The sequence below is a fragment of the Pseudophryne corroboree genome, chromosome 6 (genome assembly GCF_028390025.1).
Source record: "Pseudophryne corroboree isolate aPseCor3 chromosome 6, aPseCor3.hap2, whole genome shotgun sequence".
Taxonomy (NCBI): domain Eukaryota; kingdom Metazoa; phylum Chordata; class Amphibia; order Anura; family Myobatrachidae; genus Pseudophryne; species Pseudophryne corroboree.
In genome coordinates this window covers 382,359,735-382,385,284 of record NC_086449.1, presented here as the reverse complement: position 1 = coordinate 382,385,284, position 25,550 = coordinate 382,359,735, and the positions used below count along the sequence as shown (strand labels likewise).

The window sequence follows — 25,550 nt, the reverse complement described above, 5'->3', positions numbered from 1 at the left end:
AGAGGTTGTTCTTCCTCAGGCAACTAAGAAAGTTCAACATCCCACAGAAGCTTCTGCTCCTCTTCAACTCCGCGATTGTGGAGTCGGTACTGTGCTCCTCGATACTGGTATGGTACAGCTCCACCAGCGCGAGGGACAAATGCAGGCTCCAAAAAGGTGGTCAGAACAGCAGAGAAGATCATCGGGTCCGACCTTCCCTCAGTCCAGGACCTGTACCTGTCCAGAGCTAAAAAGCGGGCAACGAAGATAGTAAAAGACCAGCTACATCCCGGCCACAGCATGTTTAACTTGCTTCCTTCAGGCAGGCGTTACAGGGCCGTCCCCACCAGGTCCACCAGAAGCCTCAAAAGTTTCTTTCCCCAAGCAGTCCGCCTGCTGAACTCCTGAACATTGACTGACTAGACGTACATGTAACTAACTTGTGTCCCTACGGTATACCTATCTGTGTGACTTTACTTGATTGCTCAGAAGATCCAATTGAAATGTTCTGGCATGGAACCTCCCTTATTGGATCGCCTCGTATGAGGCAACCATCTTCCCCAACAATGATATGCAAAGGTGGATGGATATTCGAACAGGTCGGAGAACCAAGCAAACCATCTCCTGAAGTGTTCTCGCCTTGTCCTCTGGAAGGAACACCTTCTGGGCCACAGTATCCAGTAACATCCCCAGGAACAGGAGCCGCTGAGCTGGCTCCAGGTGGGACTTTTGTAATTGTGACTTTTCTGTCACACCCATGATGTGACAGAAGTTGGATAGTGCGGTCAATATGGAGCAATAAAAGCTCCCTGGATCTTGCTTTTAATCAGGAGATCGTCCAGGTAAGGGACAACATTGACCCCCTGGACCTGGAGCTGGAACATAATCTCTGCAATTACCTTTGTGAACACCCTCGGAGTTGTGGACAGGCCAAAGGGTAGTGCCTGGAACGGATAGTGATCGTCCAGAAGGGCAAACCTCAGATAAGACTGATGAGGTGGCCAAATAGTAATATGAAGATAGGCGTCCTTGATATCCAGGGAGACCATGAATTCCTGTTCTTCCAAGCCCGCAATCACTGCTCTCAAGGATTCCATTTTGAACTTGAAAACCTTTAGGACAGACATGTCCAAACTGCGGCCCTCCAGCTGTTAAGAAACTACACATCCCAGTCTGCCCTGACACAGCTTTAGCATTCTCTGACAGCAAAACTGTGTCAGGGCATGCTGGGATATGTAGTTTCACAACAGCTGGAGGGCCACAGTTTGGACATGCATGCTTTAGGTAATGGATTAAGGACTTTAGATTCAAAATGGGCCTTACTGAACCATCCAGCTTCGGTACAACAAACAGGTTGAAGTAATAACTTTTTCCTCATTGTTGTATTGGTACTGGAACAATGACGTGGGACTGGACCAACTTTTGGATGGCCTGTTGCAACGTAACTTGCGTATCCTCCAAAGCAGGTAAGCTTGATTTGAAAAATCATTTAGAGGAGCACTGTCGAACTCCAGCTTGTAGCCCTGAGAAGTGAAGTCCCTGACCCTCCCAGATGCGGCTGAAGTGACACAGTCGAGCTCCCACCTCGAGATCACTTCGGGGTGGATGGGCACTGTCATGCTGAGGACTTAGTGGAAGCAGAACTAGTGATCTGTTCCTGATAACTGGTGTTCGCAGGCCTTCATGTCTTACCTCTGGTGCCTCTAGCCACACTGAGGCACCTCTAGCCCAAGAACAAAATCTGTTAGACAGAAAGGACTGAACAGATGACCCCCGGTAGGAAACCCTGAAGAGCCATTCCCCAGAAAAGAGAAGAGATTCCACACCTTGCTTTTGGATTCCACGTCCGCTATCCATTTACGCAACCACACCGACACTGCCACGGCAGAGGTCCTAGCATTAATATTGCCCATCTCCTTGAGCGAGTCACACACAACGCGTGCAGTGTCCTGAATGTGCTTCAGGAGAGTCACCGTAGTGACCAGAGGAATATCCCCGGAGAGGCCCTCCTGAATTTGAGTAGCCCACATATGAATGGCATGGGTCATCCAGCAACACGCTATGACCGGCCTTTGCTATACACCTGCTGCTGTATAGACAGACTTCAGTTTAGACTCTATTTTTCTGTCCCCAGGGTCCTTTATGGTAAAGGAACCTGGGGCAGGCAAGGCAGCACCGCCTTTTTTGACAGTCGAGAGACTGATACGTCAGCCCTCGGGGGTTCTTCCCAGAATTTCCTACCTTCAGGAGCAAATGGGAAAGTGTGTATAAATCTTTTTGACATTTGGTATTTTTTTTCTGGATTTTTCCAGGCTAACTTAAACAGGTCATCAAATTCTGCAGAATCAGGGAAAGTGACATTAGGCTTGTTCTGTGTAAAGAAAAACGACTCCTGTGATGCAGCGTCCTCTAGAGGGAGTTTTAAAACATTCCTTATAGCCAGAATGAGGGGTTCAATACAAAGAGCAGAAGTGGAATCCCCACTAACGGGATCCAAGTCCTTCCCATCCTCCTGTACCTCTTCATCTGAATCAGAGAGTAGAGCAGGTAAACCACGTTTTTTTTTGTTTTTTTTGGGGTCTTGAGTTAGTGAGGGGGAGCTGTGTAACATCTGCCCTGGCAGCTAAGTCTGTAACAGCCTATTGTAATAGCTGAGATTTTTTATCATTAGCAGTGAGTTATGATGACATATCAGACATCATATTTTAAAGGGCACCTAGCCAAGAATGCTCTTGACCCTCTCCCCCAGCCCCCTCACTGAGTTGTGAAGATAGGCTGCATTGTTCACATGATACAGAATCAGGTAAGGGAAAGAGTCTGGTGTGGCATACACTGCATAATTTGTGTTTACCCATGTTCACAGTAAAGTACAATCACATACTGTACACAGACAAGTAATAACTAGCAAGCCTACCCTTACTGTATGGGGGGGAGAGAGAGAGAGAGAGAGAGAGAGAGAGAGAGAGACCAGCACACCCCAGCTACACAGCATCAGTGAGGTTGTAAGCTGTTATCACAGTGCAACACCTATGATTACAGTCCCTTATAGGACACAGATTGTGCACAATAGCAGCTCTCCCCCTTTGCTGCACCCTGTACCAGTTTACCAGAGTTTTCTGAGTGTCAGGAGGAGCTGTGTGTGCCTGCTGCAGCTGCCGTAAGCAGAGGAAGGCGACAAAATACCACTAGTCCCGCTCTGAGGTAGCTCCGCCCCCCTCCAATGGCGCCAAAGCTAGTGTTTTTTATAATGGCAATGTCTCCCAAATAGATTAAAACATCACACAAGTGCTAGTTTAAGCCATCGCTAGCCAGTGTACACAAGGGGCTATAGCGAGTCCCACTCAGGAGGGTCCCGTATGCCTCCCCTGCGTATTAGCCGCACTATGAACAGGAGGACCCCCTAGCGGGGCCCCGGTTTGTACTCACCACTGTCGTCACCTTCAGGCTAGTGGTAGGGATGTGCGGCGTTCTGCGATTGTGAAAGCTAAGGCGCAGTGCCCCGCTGTACAAGCAACCTCTCAGGACGGTGGTCCTGCAGCGGGGAAACGGCTCTGACACCTCACAAGGCCGGTGACCACCCCAACTCCCATGGTGCAGGTATGCTGTTGCCCAAACAGCATACCGAAAATAATTAAAGTGGAAAAGAAACGAAGAAAACTCTCTGGAGCTGCAGAGATGTGCATCCTCTCCTGAAGGCACTTTTTTCTAAACTGCCTGTGGGAGGGATCAGAGGGGAGGAGCCAGCACACCCAGTGAAGAAATTTAAAGTGCACTGGCTCCTTTGGACCCCATCTATACCCCATCGTACTAAGTCTCCCCAAAATCCCATACTGATACTAGCTAAAGACTAGTGCAGTTGAGCAGAACTAGAGGCCAATCCCGGGATTGAGAAAAGCGAGATCTTGGGATTTTGGCCTCAAAATGACAAATTCAAATCCTGGTATTAGTGCCTCCAATCCCAGGACTTCAGGGGATACCATGTGCATGCGCAAATTTTCTGCCAGGCAGCGCTGAGCACTAGCAGCACTCAGCTCAGACCCTGCCCCAGCTCGACTGTGCAGTGTGTCACAGCAAGCGACCTCATAGTGGTAAGGGTGCACAGCCCCACACCAACCCGCACTTTCAACACCTGGTCTGCCGCAGCTGCATGGTGAGTGGTGACAGTGAGTGTCACACACTGTCTGAGAACAACTCTGTTCTCTTGGAGGAGGATCAGGGCACAGAACTGGGAACTGGGAGTCGCCAAAAACTGTGCTTTGTCTGTAATGAAATGTAGACTGTCCAGAGATAGCTGTCTGAAGCTGAGCCTTTGTGAGCTGCAAACTAGTGCTGTGAGTCTGATTGTGCTGTGCTTCAATATTTCTGGAAGGTACTCTTGACAAGGCAGGAGGGTGAGTCAAGTCAATTTTCTTAGTGTGGAGCTGGGCTGGCTTTGGTGGGCCAAAAAAAAATTTCATTCCTGTGGGGAGTTAGAAAGGTAGGGGGGATGACATTTTTATATTTTCTATGATCAACTCAATCCCAGGTGGTCAAGATGGGAACAAGAAGACGGAGAGAGATAGCGGACAGGCAGGAGGGGATAGGGTCAAGTGGGGAGGTGGAGGGGTTAAGGAATGGATGAGGGCCATGACTTCCTCACCAGATACATGGGAGAAAAATGTCAGAGTTGGTGAGAAGATGTGGAGGTAAAGGAAAGGAGGTGTCTGATTGATGATGGTCTGATGGGATGTGATGTACTAACATATGGAGTTAATTCTAGATGTGAAGTTAGTGGCAAAATCAAGATCAGAGAGTGACGAGGGGAGTTGAGGTGTGGGTGTGCAGAGAAGGGAGTTGACAGTGGCAAAGAGGCGCCTGGCCTTGTTTATGCTTTATCTTTTTAGTGATCAATGTTAGATATAAATGAGTATGGACAATGTCACATCATTACTTCTTCAGCAAGATATCTTTCTTACAAAAGAGTGTTCAATCATTTATCATTTTTGTAAATGTATTCTCTTATTATGTATAGTAGAATTCGTAATTGGTGATGCATTGTTTTTATTAATTAATTGTGGAACGCAAGAGTACTTCAACATAGCATTCCTAGCCTCATTGGTGAATCCGTGGATGATTGGAGATGCATCTTTGCAAAAAATTCAAAGATTGCATAACACTTCCAGTCTGCACTGAGTCTACCGATTTCAGCATTAATATCATTTTAGTGGTTCCTTCTATCACGAAAAAACAAATAAGTATATATACTTAATTTTAATCCTCGTTTGTGTTTTAAATGTGCTGTGTATACTTATTCATACTAGAAAGACCCTTAGTATAACTAATATTAATAGTCACACTGGGCTGATTTTAAGTGATCCATACATGTACGAGTCCCTTCTTAAATGGAACTTTAGTACCCAAATTAATACATATAACAAATATCATTTCTTTTACATAGACAATAGACATAGTATTTGTTATAACGTTGTTACAAATGGAAATACACCACTGGCGGGCAAAATTATACCTAATGGTAGTTTTCCTATTTAACAAGAGAATTATAATTAAACATTAAAATACTCACACAGGCAATCAAGATACCATTATTTTTCTTTCATAGCATTTTAAAGTATACTTTAAGGTTTCATTTAAACAAACAAGGGACATGGGGGCAGATGTATTAACCTGGAGAAGGCATAAGGAAGTGATAAACCAGTGATATGTGCAAGGTGATAAAGGCACCAGCCAATCAGATCCTAACTGTTAATTTACATATTGGAGCTGATTGGCTGGTTTGTTTATCACCTTGCACATATCACTGGTTTATCACTTCCTTATGCCTTCTCCAGGTTAATACATCTGCCCCATGATAACTTATCTGCCTTAAGTTGATAATGGTAATTGAACACACTTTTTTTTTTTTTTTTGCAACAAAACAATTAAGTATGAAATAAAGGAATGTATAATGAACTTTCGGAGTCAGGCAAGATTGATAAAACATTTTTTTACTAGAATCTACATATTTTGATTGACAAAGGGTCAAATATTCAAAGTGATACATGGATTAGTCACTGAGATGTGAATGTTGTTTCCAGATACACCTCAGAAAAACCGAAGCATCAGGAGTGCTATTTCCGATTAATTTTTCAAAACATTGACCCCTTTATCTTAAAAAACTGTGAGGCCTACAGAAGAAACAATTGACATGGGTAGTATCAAGTGTACAAAGTATCATGAAAATCTGAGTCGGTGGGTATCATGCCTGGATGAACTGACCTGGAAGTTCACCCAAGGCGTGTTTTTTTTACATCCACATTATGCATTTCTGTCGGGCTCTGCGCCTGGTCCTGGTGCAAAAAATACGGGGGACAAAGAGTAGGGGTCCCCCGTATTTTTTGTGCCAGCACCGGGCTCCACTAGCTGGACAGATAATGCCACAGCCGGGGGTTACTTTTATACAGCGCCCTGCGGCCATGGCATTAAATACCCAACTAGTCACCCCTGGCCGGAGTACCCTGGAGGAGTGGGGACCCCTTCAATCAAGGGGTCCCCCTCCAGCCACTCAAGGGCCAGGGGTGAAGCCCGAGGCTGTCCCCCCTATCCAAGGGCTGCGGATGGGGGGCTGATAGCCATGTGTAAAAATTTAAGAATATTGTTTTTTGCGGAAGAACTACAAGTCCCAGCAAGCCTCCCCCGCAAGCCGGTACTTGGAGAACTACACATGGGAGTTTACACCTGGGACCCCTTTCCCCGAATGCAGAGACCCCCTGTGAGTACTGTCACAGAGGGTCCCTTCAGCCAATCAGGAAGCGCCACTTCGTGGCACTCTCATGATTGGCTGTATGCGCGTCGGAGCTGTCAAACGCGCATCGCACAGACCCCTCCATTATCTTTAATGGTGGGAACTTTGCGTTCAGCGGTGAGGTCACCCGCGGTCAGCGGCTGACCGCGGGTAACCCCACCGCTGACCGCAAAGTTCCCACCATTGAAACTAATGGAGGGAGCTGTGCGATGCGCTGTCTGCCAGCTCAGACGCACAAAGCCAATCAGGAGAGTGCCACGAAGTGGCGCTTCCTGATTGGCAGAAGGGACCGTCTGTGACAGGAGTCACGGGGGGTCTCTGCATTCGGGGAAAGGGGTCCCATGTGTAAACATGGGACCCCTTTCAGTCCGTCTGGTTCGGGTAAATGCGTTTTTTTGTTTTGCCAAGTACGTGGATTACAATAAAAGAACTGGACACTGGATCAGGTAAGTATAATTTTATTTTCAGGTACCCCGGACGTCGACATTGGAGACGTGGCCAGAGTCGGCGTGTCAACATAGGCAAGTATGTGTGTCGGCATGAATGTAATAAAGTTATACTTTCACGGTGTCTGTGTCCTGTTTTTATTTGGGTTTTTTTTTTGCAGCAGAACTACAGGTACCAGCAGGCCCGTTTTTCCCCCGCATGCTGGTACTTGTGGTTCTCCAAGTACCGGCTTGCTGGGACTTGTAGTTCTTCTGCAAAAAAACCCAATATTCTTACATTTTTACACATGGCTATTAGCCCCCCATCCGCAGCCCTTGGATGGGGGGGGGGGGGGGGGGGGAGACAGCCTCGGGCTTCACCCCTGGCCCTTGGGTGGCTCGGGGGGAGACCCCTTGATTGAAGGGGTCCCCACTCCTCCAGGGTACCCCGGCCAGGGGTGACTAGTTGGGTATTTAATGCCACGGCCGCAGGGCGCTGTATAAAAGTGACCCCCGGCTGTGGCATTATCTGTCCAGCTAGTGGAGCCCGGTGCTGGTACAAAAAATACGGGGGACCCCTACTCTTTTTGTCCCCCGTATTTTTTGCACCAGGACAAGGCGCAGAGCCCGGTGCTGGTTGTTAAAATACGGGGGATCCCCTGTCATTTTTTTCCCCGTATTTTGGCAACTAGGACCGGCTCAAAAAGCCTGAGGCTGGTTATGCTTAGGAGGGGGGACCCCACGCAATTTTTTTTCGGGTTTTTTACCGTTTTTTTCTGTTTTTCAAAAATCGAATCAAAATCCGTCAAATCGGCCGTTTTTCGACAGCGGGACTGTCGAATTCGTTTTTTATTGAATATGTCGAATTCCGGCACCCACCTGCCGGAATTCGACGGTCGAATTGTGTCGAATTTAAAAACGGGCGAAAAAGTGCGCAATTCGCCCGCAATTGCATATACCCCATAATATCAATGTGTAATGGTTGCAACATATTAACTCAGTTCCTAGGTTATTGAATTTATCACATTTGTTTGGATCAGCTGTGATAGTAACTTTATTACTATTTTCAAATATTTCTTGTGCTTTAACTCAATAAACCGATTTTAATTTATGCTAATACCATCGGAACTTTAACATTCTACATGAATTGTCAGTGTTATTCATTTAATCCTTTTGTGTGTCTCTACCATGCAGCGGCGTGGTCCATGGTGAGTAACCAGTGAGTATCAGCAAACACCAATTAGGAGGTGTGTCAGCAGCGTGTCTATGCATACACAATAGTACTCTGATCAGAGTACCGGTGGGAGGAGCCTGGTGGTGGCAGCAAAATACCTGCCCACTGGACAGTGGGTGGAGTCAGTAAAAGGCGGGTAAGAGGGAATTTCCTATTGGCCCAGGTCCCATGAGACCCAAACAAGTGTGATCGCTTGGCGCAGGCAGCAAGGCTTTTCCATCACAATGGTTTTTCTGTCTGCAAAAATTTCCATTCATGCAGTCAGAACAGGTTCTAGGTACTACAGTCTATAAACTTACGTAACAGGTGACTGATTGTTACAGATTGTACGTACATTGTAACACACGTTTACAGAACCACAAATCATTGCATTGATCTTTAACACTGTTACAATACACTGATTCAACTCTCCATGGGAGTAGAGTGAAAACTGTTAAAATCTAAAGGTGGGTACACACTATTAGATATATCTATGTACGGATCGGGCAGTGTGCTGTGCATACACACAGCCCGATCCGTCGGGGGACTGACGTCATGAACTGGGCGGGCGGGCGCTCGCGCCCGCCCAGTTCACCTGTCAATCACCGCCGGCCGCCGCAGCATGTGTACGGGCGGTCGCGTACACACACAGCGACGGGCCAATATATCGTTAGATATATTGGCTGTCGGCTGTGCTGCGCGGCCGACGCGATACGTCTGTGAACGACGGAGTTCACAGACGTATCGCCCGTACACACTGGCCGACGGTCCCGCGATGTATCGGCCGTTCAAGAGAACGGCCGATACATCGACCAGTGTGTACGGGCCTTAACTCTTGTAAACTATGTACATGGATTTCAGTAAAAACAACTGTAATTACAAATAAAAGTCAAGTTATTGATTGATCTAGTTGCATCTTGTTGATCTAATAGTGTCTCTGACGTCTGCTTTGAACGTAAGATGAATAATAATAATAAAATGGGTTTTATTTGAAGTTATGCAAACGTTAATATTCCTGCAAGTGCATATAGGAAAGTAAAAAAAGAAAGAAAAAAATATATACTGTATATACTCGAGTATAAGCCGACTTTTCCAGCACATTTTTCTATGCTGAAAAAGCCCCCCTCGGCTTATACTCGAGTCAACTCACGGCTGCAGCAGACGCCGTGGCCTATGTAGGCGTCCGCTGCAGCCGGCTCCAGGGACAGACACTAGAGGTCATTATTGACCTCTAGTGTCTGTGCGGCGCTGCTATGGGAGAGACCTTATGACGTCTCTCCCATAGAGAGGAGCGGGCGGGTGGCCAGACGGACGGACGAAGCAGCAGAAGCGGTCGGGAAGCAGGAGCGGGGCTGTGGTAAGTATTGTTTTTATTATTTTGTGTGTGTGTGTTTGTAAGCGGCGACGGGGGCACAACTACTGGGGGCAAAGAATGAGGGGGCACAACTACTGGGGGCAAAGAAAGAGGGGGCACAACTACTGGGGGCAAAGCAACAGGGGGGGATGTTTTTATCTGGCACTGTGGGGGGATATCTGTCACTGGGGGTATATGTGGCACTGGGGGCACAGCCCTAGCAACAAGCATTACCCCCTGGCAACAAGCATAACACCTACCGCATGAAACCCCTGGCAACAAGCATGACACCCGGAGCATGAAAACTCCTGGCACCGTGCATTTCCCACCCTAGGCTTATACTCGAGTCAGTAATTTTTCCCATTTTTTTTAGGTAAAATTAGGTGTCTCGGCTTATATTCGGGTCGACTTATACTCGAGTATATACGGTATATCTAACAAGCTTAATTGGTCGAAAAGAAAAATCGGATAGACAGATTGTTTTTTACTCACATGAAGGTACATACATATAGTGTATGTACAAATGTAGCCACGCTCATTCAGCCTGCAATTCGTCCGCGTGCCATGCCTAGGCATTTGTGCGCCTTAGAACACCGAGCTGAATCTAAGTATGCCGCCCATGTCTTCCTAGGTGCGCTTGTACTTAAGCGTCCTAGTCACGGGCACACTTGCCGGGCCTATGCCAAGCTACAGGCTGGATGAGCGTGGCTACATCCGTAACAATACCCCAAATTTACCCAATTTGTACTCCTTAAGAGGATTTACATACAAGTTCTGTACTGCACTAAAGTTGCCACTTTAATTTTACAAAATCTGCATGCTTCATTATATTTTGAAAGCCTTAATAAGAGATTAATATACTGGTTTTAAACAACAAATAATAAGATTTTACACTTACCGGTAAATCTATTTCTCATAGTCCGTAGAGGATGCTGGTACTCCGTAAGGACCATGGGGAATAGACAGGCTCCGCAGGAGACATGGGCACTTTAAGAAAGACTTTAAACTCTGGGTGTGCACTGGCTCCTCCCTCAATGCCCCTCCTCCAGACCTCAGTTAGAGAAACTGTGCCCAGTGGAGATGGACAGTACGAGGAAAGGATTTTTGTTAATCCAAGGGCAAGATTCATACCAGCCACACCAATCACACCGTCTAACTCAGAGGTTCTCAAACTCGGTCCTCGGGAGCCCACACAGTGCATGTTTTGCAGGTAACCCAGCAGGTGCACAGGTGTATTAATTACTCACTGACACATTTTAAAAGGTCCACAGGTGGAGCTAATTATTTCACTTGCGATTCTGTGAGGAGACCTGCAAAACATGCACTGTGTGGGCCCCCGAGGACCGAGTTTGAGAACCTCTGGTCTAACTTGTGATAAACTACCCAGTTAACAGTATGAACAAACAACATAGTCCCGGTCCAAACCGATGAACTATAAGAAAACCCTTATGTAAGCAATAACTATATACAAGTCTTGCAGAAGAATTCCGCACATGGGACGGGCGCCCAGCATCCTCTACGGACTACGAGAAATAGATTTACCGGTAAGTGTAAAATCTTATTTTCTCTAACGTCCTAGAGGATGCTGGGACTCCGTAAGGACCATGGGGATTATACCAAAGCTCCCAAACGGGCGGGAGAGTGCGGATGACTCAGCAGCACCGATTGAGTATCAAACTTATAGAACTTTGCAAAGGTGTTTGAACCCAACCAAGTAGCTGCTCGGCACAACTGTAATGCCGAGACCCCTCGGGCAGCTGCCCAAGAAGAGCCCACCTTCCTAGTGGAATGGGCCTTAACCGATTTTGGCAATGGCAATCCTGCCGAAGAATGTGCTTGCTGAATCGTGTTACAGATCCAGCGAGCAATAGTCTGCTTTGAAGCCGGTGCGCCAACCTTATTGGCTGCATACAGGATAAACAGCGCCTCTGTCTTCCTGACCCTAGCTGTTCTGGCCACATAAATCTTCAAAGCCCTGACCACATCGGAGTGACTCGGAATCCACCAAATCACGCGTAGCCACAGGCACGACAATAGGTTGGTTCATATGAAAAGATGAGACCACTTTAGGCAGGAATTGAGGACGAGTCCTCAATTCTGCCCTATCCACGTGAAAAACCAGATAGGGACTTTTATATGACAAAGCCGCTAATTCCGAAACACACCTTGCAGAAGCTAGGGCCATCAACATGACCACCTTCCAAGTAAGATATTTCAACTCCACGGTGTTGAGTGGTTCAAACCAATGTGACTTGAGGAAACTTAATACCACGTTAAGATCCCAAGGCGCCACCGGAGGTACAAAAGGAGGCTGAATATGCAGCACTCCCTTCACAAATGTCTGTACTTCGGGAAGAGAAGCCAATTCTTTTTGAAAGAAAATGGACAAGGCCGAAATTTGAACCTTTATGGATCCTAATTTTAGGCCCAAATTTATTCCTGTTTGAAGGAAGTGAAGTAGACGGCCCAAATGGAACTCCTCTGTAGGAGCAGTCCTGGCCTCACACCAAGAAACATATTTTTGCCATATGCGGTGATAATGTTTTGCTGTCACTTCCTTCCTAGCCTTAATCAGGGTAGGAATGACCTCCTCCGGAATACCTTTTTCCGCTAGGATCCGGCGTTCAACTGCCATGCCGTCAAACGCAGCCGCGGTAAGCCTTGGAACAGACAGGGCCCCTGTTGCAGCAGGTCCTGCCTTAGAGGATGAGGCCACGGATCGTCTGTGAGCAACTCTTGCAGATCTGGATACCAAGTCCTTCGTGGCCAATCTGGAACAATGAGGATTGTTCTCACTCTTCTTTGTCTTATTATTCTAAACACCTTGGGAATGAGAGGCAAAGGAGGGAACACATAGACCGATCTGAACACCCATGGTGTCACCAGAGCGTCTACAGCTACCGCCTGAGGATCTCTTGACCTGGCGCAATATCGCTTCAGCTTTTTGTTGAGACGGGACGCCATCATGTCTATCTGAGGCTGTTCCCCGCGATCTGTGCGAAGACTTCCTGATGAAGTCCCCACTCTCCCGGATGCAGGTCGTGTCTGCTGAGGAAGTCCGCTTCCCAGTTGTCCACCCCCGGGATGACCACTGCCGACAGTGCGCTTACATGATTCTCCGCCCAGCGAAGAATCCTGGTTGCTTCTGCCATGGCCACTCTGCTCCTTGTGCCACCTTGGCGGTTTACATGAGCCACTGCTGTGACATTGTCCGACTGAATCAGAACCGGTTTGCCCCGAAGTAATGCCTCCGCTTGACGTAGGCCGTTGTATATGGCCCTCAACTCCAGTACGTTGATGTGGAGACAAGTCTCTAGACTTGACCAGAGACCTTGGAAATTTCTTCCCAGTGTGACTGCTCCCCAACCTCAGAGGCTTGCGTCCGTGGTCACCAGGATCCAGTCCTTAATGCCGAACCTGCGCCCTTCTAGGAGGTGAGCACTGTGCAGCCACCACAGGAGAGATATCCTGGCTCTGGGAGACAGGGTGATCCTTCGATGCATTTGTAAATGAGACCCGGACCGTTTGTTCAGCAGGTCCCATTGAAAGGTCCTCGCATGGAACCTGCCGAAGGGGATGGCCTCGTACGATGCCACCATCTTCCCCAGGACACGTGTGCAGTGAAGCACTGAAACCTTTTTTGGCTTTAATAGGTTCCTGACCAGAGCGATGAGCTCCTGAGCCTTTTCCATCGGAAGAAAAACCCTTTTCTGGTCTGTGTCCAGAATCAGGCCCAAAAAGGTCAGACGCATTGTAGGAACCAGCTGGGACTTCGGAATATTGAGAATCCAGCCGTGCTGTTGCAACGTCCTCACAGCCAGTGACACGCTGTCCAGTAACTTCTCTCGAGATCTCGCCTTTATGAGGAGATCGTCCAAGTATGGGATAATTGTGACACCATGCCTGCGCAGGAGCACCATCATTTTCGCCATCACCTTGGTGAAAATTCTCGGGGCCGTGGAAAACCCAAACGGCAACGTCTGAAATTGGTAATGACAGTCCTGTACCGCAAATCTCCGGAATGCCTGGTGAGGAAGAAAAATCGGAACATGAAGGTAAGCATCCTTTATGTCCAGGGAAACCATCCAATCCCCCCCCTCCAGGCTGGCGATGACCACTCTGAGCAATTCCATCTTGAACTTGAACTTTTTCAAGTACAGGTTCAGGGATTTCAGATTCAAAATGGGTCTGACCGAACCGTCCGGTTTCGGGACCACAAACAGGGTTGAGTAATACCCCTTCCCTTGCTGGAGAAGAGGAACCTTGACTATCACCTATTGCAGATACTATTTTTGAATTGCAGTTAACACTAACTCCCTTTCTGAGGGAGAAGCTGGGAGAGCAGATTTGAAAAACCGGCGAGGAGGCATCTCTTCGAATTCCAGCCTGTATCCATGAGAAACAATCCCTATTGCCCAGGGATCCACCTGTGAGTGAACCCAGACGTGGCTGAAAAATCGAAGACGTGCCCCCACTTGAGCTGACCCCCCCAGGGAAGCCCCAGCTCATGTGGTGGATTTTGCAGACGTAGGGGAGGACTTCTGCTCCTGGGAACTAGCTGTGTGCAGCTTTTTTCCATTGCCTTTACCTCTGGCAAGAAAGGACGATCCCCGTACCTTTTTGCTTTTATTTGAATGAAAGGACTGCATTTGGTAATGAGGTGCCTTCTTAGTATGTTGCAGGGGAACATAAGGTAAAAAATTCGATTTACCAGCCGTAGCAGTAGAGACAAGGTCCGAGAGGCCTTCTCCAAACAACTCCTCCCCCTTGTAAGGCAACGACTCCATATGCCGCTTTGAGTCGGCATCCCCCGTCCACTGTCGGGTCCACAAGAGTCGCCTAGCAGAAACAGACATAGCATTTATTCTGGAGCTTAGTAAACAAATGTCTCTTTGAGCATCCCTCATATATAACGCTGCATCCTTGATATGCTCTAGGGTCATTAGAATGGTATCCTTATCCACGGTCTCAATCTCCGTAGATAAGGAATCTGTCCATGCTGCGACAGCACTACAAACCCAGGCAGATGCCATAGCCGGCCTAACAATAGTACCAGAATGTGTGTAAATGTACTTCATGGTAACTTCTTGCTTACGATCAGCAGGATCCTTGAAGGTAGCAGTATCCTGGTAAGGCAGTGCCACCTTCTTGGATAAGCGTGTCAACGCCTTGTCTACTTTAGGCGAAGATTCCCATCGTATCCTGTCCTTTTGTGGGAAGGGATACGCCATAAGAATCCTTTTGGGAACTTGTACCTTTAGCCACTTTTGCCTGTAATTTTGCATCCTCATAGTCGACACTGCAATCTGAATCCGTGTCGGTATCTGTGTCAGTGATCTGGGATAATGTGCGTTTCTGAGACCCAGAAGGTCCCTGTGCCACTGGGACAGGCATGGTCTGACTACCTGACTGATCCCTAGCCTCAGTCTTGTCCAATCTCTTATGCAATAAAATAAGAATTTACTCACCGGTAATTCTATTTCTCGTAGTCCGTAGTGGATGCTGGGAACTCCGTAAGGACCATGGGGAATAGACGGGCTCCGCAGGAGACTGGGCACTCTAAGAAAGAATTAGGACTACTGGTGTGCACAGGCTCCTCCCTCTATGCCCCTCCTCCAGACCTCAGTTAGGGAAACTGTGCCTGGAAGAGCTGACACAATAAGGAAAGGATTTGGAATCCCGGGTAAGACTCATACCAGCCACACCAATCACACCGTACAACTCGTGATACTATACCCAGTTAACAGTATGAATAACAACTGAGCCTCACGAACAGATGGCTCATAACAATAACCCTTTAGTTAGGCAATAACTATATACAAGTATTGCAGACAATCCGCACTTGGGATGGGCGCCCAGCATCCACTACGGACTACGAGAAATAGAATTACCGGTGAGTAAATTCTTATTTTCTCTGACGTCCTAGTGGATGCTGGGAACTCCGTAAGGACCATGGGGATTATACCAAAGCTTCTAAACGGGCGGGAGAGTACGGATGACTCTGCAGCACCGAATGAGCAAACTCAAGGTCCTCCTCAGCCAGGGTATCAAACTTGTAGAATTTTGCAAACGTGTTTGATCCCGACCAGGTAGCAGCTCGGCAAAGTTGTAAAGCCGAGACCCCTCGGGCAGCCGCCCAAGAAGAGCCAACCTTCCTCGTGGAATGGGCTTTGACTGATTTAGGATGCGGCAGTCCAGCCGCAGAATGTGCAAGTTGAATCGTGGAGCAGATCCAGCGAGCAATAGTCTGCTTAGAAGCAGGAGCACCCAACTTGTTGGGTGCATGCAGGATAAACAGCGAGTCAGTCTTTCTGACTCTATCCGTCCTAGAAACATAGATTTTCAGGGCCCGGACTACGTCCAGCAACTTGGAAGCCTCCAAGTCCCGAGTAGCCGCAGGTACCACAATAGGTTGGTTCAAATGAAACGCTGATACCACCTTAGGGAGAAATTGGGGACGAGTCCTCAATTCTGCCCTATACATATGGAAGATCAGATAGGGGCTTTTACAAGACAAAGCCGCCAATTCTGACACACGCCTAGCCGAAGCCAAGGCCAAAAGCATGACCACTTTCCACGTGAGATATTTTAACTCCACGGTCTGAAGTGGCTCAAACCAATGTGATTTTAGGAAATCCAACACAACGTTGAGATCCCAAGGTGCCACTGGGGGCACAAAAGGGGGCTGAATATGCAGCACTCCCTTAACAAACGTCTGAACTTCAGGCAGTGAAGCCAGTTCTTTTTGAAAGAAAATAGACAGGACTGAAATCTGGACTTTAATGGATCCCAATTTTAGGCCCATAGTCACTCCTGACTGTAGGAAGTGCAGAAATCGACCCAGCTGAAATTCTTCTGTGGGGGCCTTCATAGCCTCACACCAAGCAACATATTTTCGCCATATGCGGTGATAATGCTTTGCTGTCACCTCTTTCCTAGCCTTTATCAGCGTAGGAATGACTTCAACCGGAATGCCCTTTTCCATCAGGATCCGGCGTTCAACCGCCATGCCGTCAAACGCAGCCGCGGTAAGTCTTGGAACAGACAGGGCCCCTGCTGTAGCAGGTCCAGTCTGAGAGGTAGAGGCCAAGGGTCCTCTGAGATCATTTCTTGTAGTTCCGGGTACCAAGTCCTTCTTGGCCAATCCGGAACGATGAGTATAGTTCTTACTCCTCTCTTTCTTATTATCCTCAGCACCTTTGGTATGAGAGGAAGAGGAGGGAACACATAAACCGACTGGTACACCCACGGTGTCACTAGAGCGTCCACAGCTATCGCCTGAGGGTCCCTTGACCTGGCACAATATCTTTTGAGCTTTTTGTTTAGCCGGGACGCCATCATTTCCACCTGTGGCCTTTCCGAACGGTTTAGTTGGAAGACTTCTGGATGAAGTCCCCACTCTCCCGGGTGGAGGTCGTGCCTGCTGAGGAAGTCTGCTTCGCAGTTGTCTACTCCCGGAATGAACACTGCTGACAGTGCTATCACGTGATTTTCCGCCCATCGGAGAATCCTTGTGGCTTCTGCCATCGCCATCCTGCTTCTTGTGCCGCCCTGTCGGTTTACATGGGCGACCGCCATGATGTTGTCTGACTGAATCAGCACCGGCTGGTTTTGAAGCAGGGGTCTTGCCTGACTTAGGGCATTGTAAATGGCCCTTAGTTCCAGAATATTTATGTGTAGGGAAGCCTCCTGACTCGACCATTGTCCTTGGAAGTTTCTTCCCTGCGTGACTGCCCCCCAACCTCGGAGGCTTGCATCCGTGGTCACCAGGACCCAGTCCTGTATGCCGAATCTGCGGCCCTCTAGAAGATGAGCACTCTGCAGCCACCACAGCAGAGACACCCTAGCCCTTGGGGACAGGGTGATCAGCCGATGCATATGAAGATGCGATCCGGACCACTTGTCTAACAGATCCCACTGAAAGATCCTTGCATGGAACCTGCCGAATGGAATTTCTTCGTAAGAAGCTACCATCTTTCCCAGGACTCGCGTGCAGTGATGCACCGACACCTGTTTTGGTTTCAGGAGGTCTCTGACCAGAGATGACAACTCCTTGGCCTTCTCCTCCGGGAGAAACACCTTCTTCTATTCTGTGTCCAGAATCATACCCAGGAACAGCAGACGCGTCGTAGGAACCAGCTGCGACTTTGGAATATTCAGAATCCAGCCGTGCTGTTGTAGCACTTCCTGAGATAGTGCTACTCCGACCAACAACTGCTCCCTGGACCTCACCTTTATAAGGAGATCGTCCAAGTATGGGATAATTATAACTCCCTTTTTTCGAAGGAGTATCATCATTTCAGCCATTACCTTGGTAAATACCCTCGGTGCCGTGGACAAACCAAACGGCAACGTCTGGAATTGGTAATGGCAGTCTTGTACCACAAAACGGAGGTACACCTGGTGAGGTGGGTAAATGGGGACATGCAGGTACGCATCCTTGATGTCCAGTGATACCATGTAATCCCCTTCTTCCAGGCTTGAAATAACCGCCCTGAGCGATTCCATTTTGAACTTGAACCTTCTTATATAAGTGTTCAAGGATTTTAAATTTAGAATGGGTCTCACCGAACAGTCTGGTTTCGGTACCACAAACATCGTGGAATAGTAACCCCGTCCCTGTTGAAGGAGGGGAACTTTTATTATCACCTGCTGGGAATACAGCTTGTGAATTGCCGCCAGCACCACCTCCCTGTCCGGGGGAGTAGCTGGCAAGGCTGATTTGAGGTAACGGCGAGGGGGAGACGTCTCGAATTCCAGCTTGTATCCCCGATATACCACTTGTAGAACCCAGGGATCCACCTGTGAGCGAACCCACTGGTCGCTGAAGTTCCGGAGACGGGCCCCCACCGCACCTGGCTCCACCAGTGGAGCCCCAGCGTCATGCGGTGGATTTAGTGGAAGCAGGGGAGGATTTCTGTTCTTGGGAACTGGCTGTATGGTGCAGCTTTTTCCCTCTACCCCTGCCTCTGGGCAGAAAGGACACGCCTTTAACCCGCTTGCCTTTCTGGGGCCGAAAGGACTGTACCTGATAATACGGTGCTTTCTTTGGCTGTGAGGGAACCTGGGGTAAAAATGTCGACTTCCCAGCTGTCGCTGTGGAAACGAGGTCCGAGAGACCATCCCCAAACAATTCCTCACCCTTGTAAGGCAAAACCTCCATGTGCCTTTTAGAATCCGCATCACCTGTCCACTGCCGAGTCCATAATACTCTCCTGGCAGAAATGGACATTGCATTTATTCTAGATGCCAGCCGGCAAATATCCCTCTGTGCATCTCTCATGTATAAGACTACGTCTTTAATATGCTCTATGGTTAGCAATATAGTGTCCCTGTCAAGGCAATCAATATTATCAGACAGGGAATCAAACCACGCTGCTGCAGCACTGCGCATCCATGCTGAAGCAATAGCAGGTCTCAGTATAGTACCTGAGTGTGTATATACAGACTTCAGGATAGCCTCCTGCTTTCTATCCGCAGGCTCCTTTAAGGCGGCCGAATCCTGAGACGGTAGTGCCACCTTTTTTGACAAGCGTGTGAGCGCTTTATCCACCCTCGGGGATGTCTCCCAACGTACCCTGTCCTCTGGCGGGAAGGGGTACGCCATTAGTAACTTTTTAGAAATCACTTATTTTTTATCAGGGGATGCCCACGCTTCTTCACACACTTCATTTAACTCATCTGAAGGGGGAAAAACCACTGGTTGCTTTTTCTCCCCAAACATAATACCCTTTTTAGTGGTACCTGGGTTAATGTCAGAAATGTGCAACACATTTTTCATTGCCGTAATCATGCAACGGATAAGCCTTAGTGGAATGTACATTTGTCTCGTCGTCGTCGACACTGGAGTCAGACTCCGTGTCGACATCTGTGTCTGCCATCTGAGGTAGCGGGCGTTTTTGAGCCCCTGATGGCCTTTGAGACGCCTGGGCAGGCACTGGCTGAGAAGCCGGCTGTCCCACAGCTGTTATGTCATCAAACCTTTTGTGTAAGGAGTTGACACTGTCGGTTAATACCTTCCACATATCCATCCACTCTGGTGTCGACCCCGCAGGGGGTGACATCACATTTATCGGCACCTGCTCCGCCTCCACATAAGCCTCCTCATCAAACATGTCGACACAGCCGTACCGACACACCGCACACACACAGGGAATGCTCTGACTGAGGACAGGACCCCACCAAGTCCTTTGGGGAGACAGAGAGAGAGTATGCCAGCACACACCACAGCGCTATATAACACAGGGATTTACACTACACAAAGTGATTTTCCCTATAGCAGCTATAATACACAGTATTGCGCCTAAATTTAGTGCCCCCCCCCCTCTCTTTTTTACCCTATTGAGCCTGGAAACTGCAGGGGAGAGCCTGGGGAGCGTCCTTCGAGCGGAGCTGTGAAAAGGAAATGGCGCCAGTGTGCTGAGGGAGATAGCCCCGCCCCTTTTTCGGCGGGCTTCTCCCGCTCTTTATATTAATATTATGGCAGGGGATTTTTACACATATATAGTGTATTAGACTATATTATGTGTTTTTTGCCATTTTTAAAGGTAATCTAATTGCAGCCCAGGGCGCGCCGCGCCCCCCCCCCCCAGCGCCCTGCACCGATCAGTGACCGGAGTATGTGGTGTGCATGGGGAGCAATGGCGCACAGCTGCAGTGCTGTGCGTTACCTTAATAAAGACCGGAGTCTTCAGCCGCCGATTTTCTCCTCGGAATCTTCCGTCTTCTGGCTCTGCAAGGGGGACGGCGGCGCGGCTTCGGGACCGGACGACCGAGGCTGGGCCTGTGTTCGATCCCTCTGGAGCTAATGGTGTCCAGTAGCCTAGAAGCCCAAGCAAGCTCCAAGCAGGTAGGTTCGCTTCTCTCCCCTAAGTCCCTCGTAGCAGTGAGTTTGTTGCCAGCAGATCTCACTGAAAATAAAAAACCTAATAAATACTTTCTTTACTAGGAGCTCAGGAGAGCCCCTAGTGTGCAACCAGCTCGAGCCGGGCACAGATTCTAACTGAGGTCTGGAGGAGGGGCATAGAGGGAGGAGCCAGTGCACACCAGTAGTCCTAATTCTTTCTTAGAATGCCCAGTCTCCTGCGGAGCCCGTCTATTCCCCATGGTCCTTACGGAGTTCCCAGCATCCACTAGGACGTCAGAGAAATTTACATTAGCATTCAAGACATTCCACATATCCATCCAGTCCGATGTCGGCGTTGCCGTCGGCGACCTGACATTCATGCCCTCCCCCTCCTCCTTAGGCGAGCCTTCGTCAAACATGTCGACACACGTGTACCGACACACTTCACACACACAGGGAAAATCTATTCTGAAGACAGGTTCCTCCTTAGGCCCTTTGGAGAGACAGAGAGAGAATACCAGCACACACCCCAGCGCTATATGACCCAGGAGAAAAACACAGAATGTTTACCCAGTCAGAATGTTTACCCAGTAGCGCTGCTGTAATGTATAATCGCCAATTATGTGCCTCCCCTCTACTTTAAAACCCTCTTTCACGGTGTGTCAAGCAGGGGAGAGTCCGGGGAGCTTCCTCTCAGCGGTGCTGTGGAGAGAAAATGGCGCTGGTGAGTGCTGAGGGAGAAGCCCCGCCCCCTCGGCGGCGGGCTTCTGTCCCGCTCAAACTTTGTAAAACATGGCGGGGGCTCTTTTATATACATGTACAGTGCCCACCTATACATGTATATAGGTCATTTTGCCATAGGAGAGGTTTATTGCTGCCCAGGGCGCCCCCCCTGCACCCCTGCACCCTTACAGTGACCGGAGTGTGTGAGGTGTATGTGAGCAATGGCGCACAGCTGCCGTGCTGTGCGTTACCTCAGTGAAGCACCCGAAAGGCTTCTGCCGCCTCAGAATCTTCTTTCTTCATTTCTTCCGGCTCTGTGAGGAGAACGGCGGCGCGGCTCTGGGATGAACGCCCAGGACGAACCTGTGTTCCACTCCCTCTGGAGCTAATGGTGTCCAGTAGCCGAGAAGCAGAGCCAATCATTTTAATAGGTCTGCTCCTCTCTCCTCAGTCCCTCGATGCAGGGAGTCTGTTGCCAGCAGTGCTCCCTGAAAATAAGAAAAAAACTAACAAATATGCTTTCTTAGCAGGAAACTCAGGAGAGCTCCTTTCAGTGCACCCATCTCTTCTGGGCACAGTCTAAAACCGAGGTCTGGAGGAGGGGCATAGAGGGAGGAGCCAGTGCACACCCAGAGTCTAAAGTCTTTCTTAAAGTGCCCATGTCTCCTGCGGAGCCCGTCTATTCCCCATGGTCCTTACGGAGTCCCAGCACCCTCTAGGACGTTAGAGAAATAATAATAAATTATTATTATTATTAAAATAATTAGGGGCGTAGTCAGAACTTTGTGGGTCCCATAGCAACATTTTGAAGGGACCAAGACAGCTCTCCATAGCAGTTGTTCATTTTATGCCCCATAACACTGTCTTAGTTAATTTTATGAACCACAGTAGTGCCCTAGTTCACATGATGTCACACTGTAGAGCTGACCGTACAAATTATGCAACACATACAACCAGCAGGTGGCGCGCGCCACAGTTGAATCGGTTCCACAGTGCACCCGGTTCATATTATGTCACAGTACAATGACTCCACTTCATTTAATGATACAGTACAGCGCCCCCAGTTCATATTATGCCACACTTTAGTGACTCCACTACATACTGTGCCACATTACAGTGCCCCAATTCATACTATGGGGGACATGTAGTGATAAAAGTGGAGAAGTGAGCCAGTGGAGAAGTTGTCCATGGCAACCAATCAGCATTGAAGTAACATTTATAATTTGCATCTTATAAACATATACAGAGCAGCTGTTTGGTTGTCATGGGCAACTTCGCCACTGGCTCACTTCACCACTTTTATCACTGCTTGGTACATGTCCCCAATATCACATTATAATGCTCTCCAGTTCATTTTATACCACATTACAATGAACAGGTAAAGGGATATAATTACATATGGTGTAGGCCACAGGTTTGTAAGGGCGCCTATGTACCAACCATTGGTGAAAAATGTATATAACACATGTAACTTTGACAGGGGAGGTAGGCCCCTCCCAGCTCTGGGCCCCGACACCATAGCAGCTACACATGGTAGGTACGCCCTTAGTATTAAAACAAAGAAAAAAATTGTATTAAAAAAAATGTAGGTTTCCTTGCCAACCCTACAGTGTAAATACATAAATGAAATACAATGATAAACTGTTACTTGTGTTACGAATGTAACAAACCTTTTTTGATTCTCCGACTTCCTCCTTGCTTGCTCTAGAGCCAGTTCTTCTGCAATTTTTCTTCTAAGTTCATCTTCATTAACTAATAAAGAATAAGCATAAAAGTAAGATTACAACTGTCTTGAGTGGAACACGCACAAATAAAGCACATACATACATTTTTTAAATTACCCAATGAACATAAAACATTTGTATTCAGAGATTTGTAATCAGGTTTAACTTTTTTACCCGTTTAAAAATATAAATTCTGTCAAGCATGCAGCAAAATTTTCAAAGGTGAAATGAAATTCTAGAAATCCCAAAGATATTTTTGTATTTGATAAACAGCAATCCTAAATTCTAAGTTTGGGATATATAATAAATATTTCTAAATCAAGTAAAGAAAGATTATAGATTTCATTAAAAATTAATTGTAGCTTAAGCATAGTGCTGATTACCATTGTGAGCTCCTGGTTAAAGAGAAACAGATACAAGTTCTCACCTACTGGCCTTCTCAACTCAGCGGCTACACCCTATTTTGTACACCGGTTTTGATCATCACTGTAGCATTCTACAAGTTCGCAGTGATTTCACCATAAGAAGGTGAAGTAAGGTAATGGAACTCCGGGCTCAACTACTACGCGTTCCAAAACTTACTACTGTGTTTAGAGCAATGGTCAAAGTGGGGCGGTATACGGCGGTATGGTATACCGCCACTTCTTCCACTGACCCGGAAATGCACCGAAAGTGCAGCAGGAGGCGAGGGAAGTGGCCATCCTGCTGCACATTGTGCTCCCCGTCCCTGCATGGCGACCGGCGGCTGTGTAGAGTGCTGTATTAGCTCTCAGCCGCCCGCCGCCGCTCACAGCCAGCCACCAGACGCCCGCCGCTGCCAGCCGCTCACCGCACGCTGCCAGCCGCCAGCCACTCACCGCTGCCAGCCACCAGCAACAAATGAGGTAATGTTCCCCTGCTGTCACTCTCTCTCCCCGTCGTCACTCTCTCCCTGCAGTCATTGTTGTCACTCTCCCTCCCTGTCGTCATGGTCTTCCCTCTCTCTCCCTCGTACCTCTCTCTCTCTGTCATCCCCTCTCTCTCTCAGTCGTCACTGTCGTCACTCTCTCCCTCCCTGTCGTCACTCTCTCTCTCTCCCTGTCGTCACAATTTCAGCTCATTCAGTGTGCTACAATGTGAATTTCGGCTCATTCAGTGTGCTACAATGTGAATTTCGGCTCATTCAGTGTGCTACAATGTGAATTTCGGCTCATTCAGTGTGCTACAATGTGAATTTCGGCTCATTCAGTGTGCTACAATGTGAATTTCGGCTCGTACCATGTGCTATAATGTGAATTTCGGCTCGTACCGTGTGCTATAATATGAATTTCAGCTCGTACCGTGTGCTATAATATGAATTTCAGCTCGTACCGCGTGCTATAAGGTGATAGGGGCACCAGTACAAGATAGTATAAGGGGTTCTATTACACTGCACACACGCCCTTTTTGGGTGACCACGCCCTTTTTTTAGTGCGCGCATAATTACGTCCTTGACTTTTGTATACCCCCACTTCAAAATTTCCACTTCGACCACTGGTTTAGAGTAAATAATAATAATAATAATAATAATAAAAATAGTGGTGGTAATAATAATAATAATAATAATAATAATACTACTACTGTATTGCTGGAGTTTATTGAGGATGAATAACAGTGACTTAGTTGATATATATGATGTATCAGTAGGAAGCTATATAGACTGTAGTTGTAGAATGTGTATGTTGTGTAAAACGTATCAGTTGGAAGCTGTATCCATAGATACAATATTCAATATTCTCACAGCTCTTTAATGGTTAAAAAAAAATCAAAGTCTATAGGTAGAGGTAAATAGTGCCAAAAATGCAGCTAACGATGGAACATATATTGGTCTTCTATCTGAATGTTTCATCATCATTGCTGGAAATTAAATGAATACAAGATGCCAATAGTAAAATTAATAAGTGTCATTAATTGTAAGAATAATAGAATAAATGCAGCGTGTCAATTATTGGGATCCTTTGATGTAAACTAATGCTTGAATATGGCCAATATTACACAGTATAATAATCACTACTTATTATTAATTTATAACAAAGTACATAAACAAAATAGCAGAAAAAGAAAACAGTGACTTACAGTACAAGACAACACTGGATGGTATGCGGTTAGCGTACAGCTCATCGGGATCCCGGCTGTCACAATACCGACTCCGGGATTCCAACAGGGGAACCATGCTGCCACTGACGGTATACCGGCTAGGTAGGTAATTCCCCCTCTATGGGTGTTCACAACACCCATAGAGGTAGAATAGAATCTGTGGCGAGCATAGCTCGCCACAGAGTACGCAGCGTGGCGAGCCCGCTATGAGCTTTCTTGCGCTTGCCCCCCTGCCGTCATTCCACTGTTCGGGAACCAGATGACGGTATACTGACAATTGGCATCCCGTGAGGCGGGATATTATAATGAACCATTCTGGACAAGTACATGGTTTACATTGCTGCATCAGTGGTCATAACTCTCAACTAAGCAGCAGGACAGCAGCAACCA

At 47.7% G+C, this 25,550-nt stretch overlaps 1 protein-coding gene across 1 annotated transcript in view; it reads right to left on the bottom strand.

Annotated features, from left to right (window-relative positions):
- CHCHD3 (coiled-coil-helix-coiled-coil-helix domain containing 3) overlaps positions 1–25,550 on the bottom strand; it is a 623,849-nt gene that overhangs the window by 436,397 nt on the left and 161,902 nt on the right. Inside the window, exon 3 of the mRNA XM_063926761.1 lies at positions 22,992–23,073. Coding sequence (XP_063782831.1) covers positions 22,992–23,073 — 82 coding nt within the window. The remainder of the gene's footprint in view (positions 1–22,991; positions 23,074–25,550) is intronic.